Below are 9,253 nucleotides of genomic sequence, written 5' to 3' on the forward strand. Positions count from 1 at the left end.
CTGGGATTTTCCCAGGCAGGTACATTTGTAGTGTTTGGATCGTGTAGCCAACTGTAGCTATTTTCAGCCATGTTGTCCACTTCCAAATCTTCAGCTTTGCAGAAATAAGTTTTGAACCCGTAAAAAGAGTAGTGGCAGCTATGGTCATCAATTTTCCTGTTCATATTTCTGACGAGAGTTTGTGAAGTGGACAGCATGGCTGCTTCCCTGTCACTTCAAAAACTTCAGCTTTGGCCTTATTAGATTTCTGAGCTCACTGTGGATGCTAACTTGAAAGAGCTGGAGATAGCTTGCAAGGTCGTCCGCTGGTCTGTCCAAGATGATCGTAACTCAAGGGAAACAGTGGCAGAAACTATTTAAATTCTATAAGGATTAGTGGACATCAACTTACCGCCGGTTGCACGACACCTTCTTGATGAGGTGTCTATTGAGGCATCCATTAGCCCAGTCGAAATCTATGCATTGCTCTTCTGTTTATCCTTCAAGATCATTTGTGCAATTTTCAAAATCAACTGCAATATGCTATAAAACTCACTGAAGTTAGTTGATGTAAAACTATGAATTATACAAATCTGTTGCTCATCCCTTGAGAAGACAATTTTATTACAACAATAGTCAAATCGCAAACTTCTCTAACAAAAAAAAAAACCAAAAGAAAAAGGGGAAGGGTACAATGAAACTCACTCCATAGAGCATTACTTGTGTCAAATTAAGTTAAATCGTACAGATCTGTTGCTCAGCTATAGGGTATCTACAATGGTGTTGAAGGTTTAATGAAAACAGAAATCAGATTAATTCACCCTGCAGAACTCAAATTGTAGCCGGCAATACCATTGCGTAGATTTCGACAGCACATAGCAAGTGTTGCGTTGTTGTGATGCCCCCATCCCATGTTGATTTTTGTCCATCGATGATTGGACATAAATCAGTTTCAGAAGTACCCAACGCCCTTGACTTCGCCTAACTTGGGAGCATCACAGTCAATACCAAGAAACAAGAGACGACCTGTTATACAAAAAAAGTCATAATTTAGAAAACCCATAAACATCAATGCAAAAGCTGAACATAATCTGTCCATATGCCATCTAACATTACTTTGTATGTGGAAACAAAAGAAAATATTGAAAGAGAGTAAAATAACCAAAGTTTTGAACAGTATATGCTGTGAAACCACCTACAAAAGGCAGGTACATCATTAAGGGTTTAGGGTTAAAGAATTTTTTTTAAAAAATGGATGATAACGCTTTAAGTCGGTTATGGAACAAGCGTATGGTATCTTTAGTTTGCATCTCTATGGTAGTGCTTAAATCTCCGCTTTGCCAATTTTTCAGTACCGTATCAAGAGCTGCTCTACATGAAACGCTAAGAGTGGTTCAAATGGAAGTATAAAGTGAGAACGAAGAACTGGAATCAGATTCCTATACACCTGCGTTTTTGTGAATGATCTTTAGAAGTGCCATCTAAACTACAAACAACATAGGGAGAAGGAGGCATTTAGGAAAGATTTACACCTGGAGTACTGTTAGCAACAGATTCATTGGTCCATGACCTTTATGCCAGCACATCCGAGAAACAGAGACTTTGGCATGCTATGCCAACAAGTAAACACACAGTCCTAGCGGCAGTGTGTTCCTCATGTCTTGGTAACTGGGTTCTTGGAACATTGGCAGGACTGAAGGCTTTTAGCCAAGGAGATGCACCACGAGCTGAAGATGATTACTATATCATTGCTGGAAGCTTTAATGAGCAACTAAGCAAATGCCCAAATTGAGGGGGCAGCTGGGCATGAAGCATGCTGAAGATGAACCGCTAATAGTAGTCAATGGTGGACAGCAGATAGCCCATTTAAGTTCCTTTTTTTATGTAGTCCTTGACTACATACATCTATTGGGGTTTCTAAACTGTGTTCCATACTCTTTACTTAACAACTGAGGGCATTTCATTCAGTTAAAGAATTGGGCATTAAGGGCAAGAGAGAGCACTTGTTAAAACAAACAGAGGAATGGGCAATAAACAAGCTAAATTGCACTCACAATGCATAAGGATAAGGCATCAATGTAATCAATAGTGTCAGAAGCATACCATTTCTGCGCACAGCTATTTCTCTTATGTGTCTGACCAGCCCAGTAATAGGGTCAGAGAACACTTTTGTCTCAAGATTTCCTTCCAAATAGAGAACAGAGCTGCAAAGTTGAAATTAATGCAGATTTACCGGTATGCATATTTTATACCCGATAGGAAGAAAGTCAATCGAACAAATTAAGCAGGATGAGAAAAGGAACTACTTACAGCGAAAAACTAAATTGAACAATGTTGCCACTTCACACGAATAGAAAAACATCTTTTGATATGATCAACCCAAAATATAAACAGCATGAGCAATTCACACTAATGGAGAACAAACAAACTAAGAAGGGCTATACCCCTACCAAGAGAACCGGGCACCCAGATGTTGCAACCTAGATGCTTCAGTCACCCACAGAATCAACTAACAGGTCGAAATGGATGCTAGAGGAATTAGGTGATACCAATTTGCGTCAAATTTCCAAAAACATTGCACCTTAACTATGAAGCTGAATTGAAAAAAAAAAACGCTATACGATATGGCAACATGATTTGAGTCACCAAAGCTAAGCGCGGCACGCTCAAACATCACAACACTCCTTAGCCCTTTGTACCTCTAAACCAGTCAGCTTAAAAAAATTACATTTCTTAAAAGGCAGTCTAAGCACCGCACCGTCTACAAGGAGGCGAGGAGGCGCTCACCCGGTCTTGACGTGGTTGAGCGCGAGGGTGCCGAGGCGATCCGGGTAGACGAAGACGCGGTGCCACTGCACGGAGCACCGGTCAGCGTACTGGTGCGGCTCCTCGCGGTCCAGCGGGCGACGGTTGTTGCGGATGCCGCCGGTGCCGAGCGAGAAGAGCACGACCGTCCTCCCGTTCCGCATACGCTTCTGAATTGGCTCCCGCCCCACCTTCCCCACCATTATCGCCTTCGCGACCCCCGCCAAAGCAAAAACCACCACACCATCTCACATCAGTTCGCGCCAAATTAAGCCCAGAAGGGGGAGAGGATCCAGGGCTCCAATCCTCGAACCTTGTAGATGCCGGGGTCGAGGCCGTTCTCGAGGGGGCGGGTCGTGTTGGGCGGGCGCGGGCGGTTGGGGGTCTGCTGGTCATCCTGATCCGCGGGGGGCTGCTCGCGCTCCGGCTTGGGGTCGGGCTCCGCGTCGGATTCTTTAAAAGAGGGGGAAGAGGACGAGGAGAAGGAGCGGAGGGGAGACGAGGGGATGCGTCGGGCGAGGAGGAGGTAGAGGACGCCATGGGTGCACGCTGAGCGGAGAGGAGGGGATCACCGGCAAAACCCTCCGCAAAGCCCTAGTTTCTACGGATTAGGTGGGCCGGGCTATTTCGTGGGCCGAGCCGCTGAGGTGGCCGCATTCCCGTGGCAAGCAGAATGCATTGAGTTTGGGCCTGAACCGTACTCCAATTTCCATGACGGCCCGGGTCGGCCCTTCTCTCCAGGCCCGTTGGTTCGGCAGCGAAGCGATCAAAAAACCACGGCTCCCTCGCTACTGAATCAAACGTGCGATTGCCGAAGCGAAGGGCAGATTGGCAGAATGACCAAACCGATCCATGCTCTTCTGTGTCTTTGCTCCATGTGCCGCCTATACTTTTGTGAGAAATCACTCGTCGCGGAACAGCGGCCTGGCGCTTGAAATGTAGGGCGTACATGCGGACAAAACGCGGCAGTCGATCTCGTCTTGTTTCTCCCCCGTCGACGTATGTACTCCTGTTTCCATGAAGCTTCTCCAAGGCTAGCAAGGTCGATGTACACCTGATCACCACCCAATGCATCGTCGTTCGCACATCCCTGTGAAGATCGAGGAAGAACGACACATTTTGTACCGTACCGTACCACTCACGGAGAGTGGTGTACACAAATGCCTGCATCGCACCTCGTAACGTTACATCGATCCAGTGATCTGGAGACAATTAATCATCACAGCTCACGGGTCAGGCAGGCTTGGCGAGAAATATATAGGTACATCAGTAGCACGCACAGTGATATGCATATGTGCAAGTCCTCAGAGACATCTCGTCAGCTGCCTCTCGTGCCATTATCTCGCGGATAGTGCCGCCATGCCGTGTACCTAAGTGCCAGATCCATGCATGGACGCACGCGAATGCTGGAGATGCCGTGTACCTGTGCTGCGTACCACTTTCTACTAGCTGCAGATGCAGCAACTGCCGTACGGATCCATATATTCATCTAGGTATCCATCTTCGAACGTATATATGGATATGCTAAGGTGGTGCTTGTGGGGTACGGATGCCATGTTAAAAGTGTTGGACTTTAAGGGGGTTTCTCTTTTAAATTCGAGTTTGAGTGATGTCAAATTTGAACTTGAAGAAATTCGAAAGGGAAAGAAAAAAAAGAAAAAAAAATAAGAGGAAGGACTCCCCGGCCTTCTGGCTGATGGACCGCTCCTAGGTCGAGAAGGACTGAGCAGGACACCAGCTGATCATTTAGGGCCCTTATCCTTTCTCGGGTTGCTTTTGGAAGCCAGAGGAGAGAGGGAGGCGGCGGCGCCCGCCTGCCTGCTTTGCCCTGTCCGAACACAATTGGCTCGGGTGATGGCGGTTGCGTGGTGGTAGTGTGCCCTCATGAGCCTGACGAGCATTAAAACGTGGTCTCTCTCTCCCTCTCTGAGTTATCCGAAACAGAAATTCCCTCATCCTCTCTCATCTAGGGTTTGACCGGTGATCTTGTTCACTGGACCTCCGGTTGCTCGTCAACGCTCTGAGCCCGCAGCAAGGTGGTGCCTATGACGTTGACTGGCTTACCCTTGGTGTTGGCCCCGTCGCACTGTGTGCCGCCTAGTCCGGCTCTAATGTGCGATCCATAGTGCTGCTTGCTCCTATCGCTGGTGTGTTCACTTCGTGGAGCGCATTGTCGTGTGTGTCGCTATCGTGTGTTGTGTGACTTGGTGGTAGTTGGTGGTGCCTCTGTCCACACCTTCGTGTGTGCTTTACAGGTTGGGAATGTGTCGTCGACTCGGCCTCTAGTGGTGGTCGTGCGCATGCGCAGTGCTGTGTTCACGATGACCGTGCGCACTGCCTTGTCGTGACCACATACATACTTGTGTTCTGTTGGTGGTGACCTTGTGCGGCTGCACGTTCTGACTACGGTGGCCTCACATTCATTGTGTGGTCCATCGTGTTTGATGACGTCCTCCTTGGTCCAGAGCTTGATTCTCTCGATGTTGCGACCTTTTCTGATCCTCAAGTGTCGGTTGTAGTGCACCCTATAGTTGGCATAGTGATATTGTATCTCCAAAAACATTCACTTCTTGACCTTAGCATGGAGGGGGTGTCCCTGTTTACTCGATAACACATTCACGTGACTTGCCTTCACCTTCTTCATTGGAAAGTAAGACCATTCCCATTGCCTTTAAAATACATCTTGTAATTTTGCTATAATGTGTGCCTATATCTATTGTGTGCTGTTATTGAGAGTAGATTGCATGCTAGGATTGGTGGGTGTATTGCTCGATGATGATAGCGGACTAAGTGAGATTAAGGTGACAATATAGGTCAAGCTCTAGGTTGTAGTTGTGTTATTTATTGTTTATAGCCTTATTTTACTATTTTTCACTATGAGCAATTAATCTTGCTATATTCTGTTCAGTTACATTAATCTGAATATCTTTTTTTCTTGATATATTAATTGTTTAGTATACAAGACATTAAACGGGTTGAACTCAATCTAGAACTTGTGCTTGAGACTATCACACTGATTGATGAACTTAGTATAGCGTTGGATGTCTGCTAACTTGGTAACCCACATTGAGAGCCCGTTAATTAACTTAACACATGTGGATGTCTCTTATGTTATCCCACCTACTTATGTTGATTGTCATATTTGATATTTGTTTGGATATGAGTAGCAGCAGCATTACTATAAATAATCTTGAAATGTTCATGTTCATATATGTGATATTTGTATATGGCTATTAGTATTGCTTATCATTTTTAAATTCATAATTAGTTTAATTGGATAGTTGCTAAAACGTATTTTGAAACAATAAAAAGTACCTACATGATTTGATATGAATGCTTGAATTCGCCATGCACCTTCTAGTGATGTACACAATAGCGGGTTATATCAAGCCCTTGAACACTTAGATCAAAATCTGACACCTCCCATATTTCTTTTTCCTCCCATCCCCTTCATCTTGCAATGCTTCTCCTTCTCCCCACCGCCACCCACACGTGCTACCACCCTTACCACAGCATGCCACAGTGCCACCACCCTTGCCTCGATGAGACCCTACCCCACCGTGGTAGCCCCCACATTGCCATCTCGTCCGCCTCCGTCATCGTCCTAACCGCTTGACCCCATCCTCCGGTTGTGCTCCCCACCACCCTAGCCGACAACGCCACCTCCGCCTCGCCCACCAACTGCTGCCACCATCGGGCTGCCCTTCCGCCACGAGCTTCTCTCTAGTCTGCCGGACTCTGGTGAACCCTCACCCTGAATCCTAACCCAGAACCCTAATCCTACGCCAGAGAAGTTTTGCCGGAGTTGAGGAAGAAGAAAGGGACGACCGGAAAACAAGTTGCATAGCAAATCGAACCCCTTAAAAAATTGGATATTGGGAGCTCAAGAAATACCCGGCTAGAGCATAGACTTTCCTTATATTAATGCACAAGCACAAGGCCATGTGAGAACGATGGATCATCCGGCTGCTACCTCACGCACGGTTGTTTTACATCTTCATTTTCCCTGCTCTGGACTGGTAGAAGCTGGAGCGACGATGCAATGCATCTATCTAGGTGACAGTATGCCATGCATGGTCCACGGGCACAGACATGTTTACACGATGAAGCTTCTGTATTCTGCACATTTCAATTAGGCCGCAGGCTGGACCGCTTAAAAGTGCGCGCGCCAGATGCCACGGTCGGATAGTCCTAGAAGAAGATCAGATCAGCGAGCGAGACCACGCGCGCGCGCAAGAATGTGACATCACGGCGGCCAACCAGATCGGGTGGACCTGCGCTAGCCGCGGCTACCCAATCAGGCGGAGCACGGAGCACGCCATGTGACGAGATCTCCTCGGGCGACAAATCACCAGCAGCTTTTTCTGTGTGTTTCCCAGACCCCCGTGCCTCGGCGCCGGACCACGCCATGGCCATGCACGGGCACGGCTCACGTGGATTTGGTCCCCGCCGCCGGCCAGCCGGCCTGGCCCTCCCTTGGCCATGTCTGACTAACTACTCACCACCCAGGGTTCTTCACTTCACTTGATGAACGCTATCCACCTCGCCACCGGCTTCAATTGTACCCTGCACATTTAATCTGTTCCTTAATCCGAAACCTAAGGCCGTCTCGAGGAGGTATAGAACGGACACATTCCTGTACGTGTCCTTTTGCGGATTCGTCCGCCGCAACACCGCTCCTGCAGGAGCCGTACGGCACAGTTGCGGCAGGCGAGCGGACGGAGGAAGGCACCGGCAAATTTGTGGGAGGAGAGAGCATGCTGCATCACTGTTTAAAAGGATGTCTGAGTTCGAAAGAAGAAATAATAGAAGATAAGAAATAAAACAGTTATTAGAGATAAAAAAAATAAGGATATTATAATAGTATTAAGAGATACTATAATAGTATTATAGAGAATACATTTTTAAGTATATGCTAGATATAATATAAAACCATGCATGCGGCTTCTGTAAGAGGACATAAGTTCGTACCGATCGATCCAGCAGAGGAGCCTCCCGGCGGCTGGAGCACTGCGACTAGCGACAGTAGAGGGTTGAAGCGTTAGGCAAGTTTGGCCGTGAGAATTTTTGAAGGATTTGTGACTGATCTGACGAGACGCCTAATGGTCAATGGACCGACGCAGAGGATCATCAAAGGTGAGCGAAACGATTGAAAAGAAGAATGCCGAACTTGAAGGCTCTAAGTCTGATGAGTGATGACATGTTGGACTCGGTTTGACAGGTAGGAGAGTGTCAATCCGAGTCGTCCTGGATATCGACGTGACGGCACGAGAAGTGGTCGTTGCCTTGCTGGCATGGCGCCCCGCCCAGCCATGCAGCATGCAGGGAGAGCTAGCACTGATGGTAGTAAAACTGGTAACCCATTGTGAGACGCCAGTGTCACAATCGTACACTGGTCTACTGCAGTAAGCATCATGGTTAATGCAATAGTAGCATAGAAACACTTGGATGTCTCGGTGCGCTACTTCGACTGAATTAGCTGAACTGACAGGACGACGATGAAATCTGAATGTGACACCAATATTACAAGTTCCCCGCAATTCACCTGCAGTGCGCTCGTTAGTTTACCTGATCATTGTAGCTAACGTGCTGTGCAGGGACAATCTTTTTAAGGCCCATTTTGGCACGGTTTCTACTTCAGATTATTCTTCAAAGAAAGTGGATAAGCTGTGACAAATAGTAAAATTCTGCAACAGTTTGCTAGGTGTTGGGGAATTGTACCACGTCAAACCCCCAAATAACTTCAGCCGGCCTCAGCCAACCCTATAGGAAGTATTTGGCAGTGCTAGTGAAGCTTCGTAGATGTTGAGCCAAAAGAGCAGTCGACGCGAAACAAGAGACCCAAAGACCAAATCTCTAGCCTCAAAGAGCGGGAGTTTCAAAGGCATCGATGAGGCCTGAAGAGTCGTATGAGACGAAGCGAAGGGGCCGAAGGCCAACGTCTCAGCCACGAGGATGAAAATCACAAAGGTGTTGATGAGGGATGAAGGGCTCAAAAGGACAAGGCCAAAGAGAGACCCGGAGGCAGACATCCAGGTTCTAGAACAACCAAGTGACACGTGTGTTGTTATGTGATGATATCGTATGTAATGATGTAATTGCCAGTAGTGTTCCGAGAATATTTTTATGAATAAGGGTATTAATGTAATATGAACCTAGTTAGCTAGGATATGTCTATAAATACTTTGTCTTATTGATGTGATGATATGAACAATTAGTATCAAGAAAAACATGTTTACTATGTTGCAATTTAGATTCCAACACTAGGGTAATTTATCCTAAAGTGGTGGTCCGAATTTTAACAAATACGATTGTGAAAAGTCAAAGGAAATATAAAGACTTCGTGACCGGAAGATTGTTAGCATCCGGCACTTTGGATTGAATTGGGTTGTAGAACATCGTCTAGGCTAGGCCTGATCCAACGAAACAAATGATATTGTACTATTCTCAGCCATGTAGCTTAGCTCCA

General features: G+C 46.7%; 1 protein-coding gene across 1 annotated transcript; it reads right to left on the bottom strand.

Moving 5' to 3' along the window:
* Positions 1-550: 550 nt before the first annotated feature.
* LOC133908366 (single-stranded DNA-binding protein, mitochondrial-like) lies at positions 551-3,352 on the bottom strand (the record flags this gene model as incomplete). The annotated part of the gene is made up of 4 exons (XM_062350354.1): positions 551-1,005; positions 2,083-2,183; positions 2,767-2,993; positions 3,098-3,352. Coding segments are annotated over 4 exons (657 nt in total), but the record flags the coding sequence as incomplete, so codon positions are not given.
* Between the last annotated feature and the right edge of the window lie 5,901 nt (positions 3,353-9,253).

Source organism: Phragmites australis, chromosome 2 (assembly GCF_958298935.1).
Source record: "Phragmites australis chromosome 2, lpPhrAust1.1, whole genome shotgun sequence".
Taxonomy (NCBI): Eukaryota; Viridiplantae; Streptophyta; class Magnoliopsida; order Poales; family Poaceae; genus Phragmites; species Phragmites australis.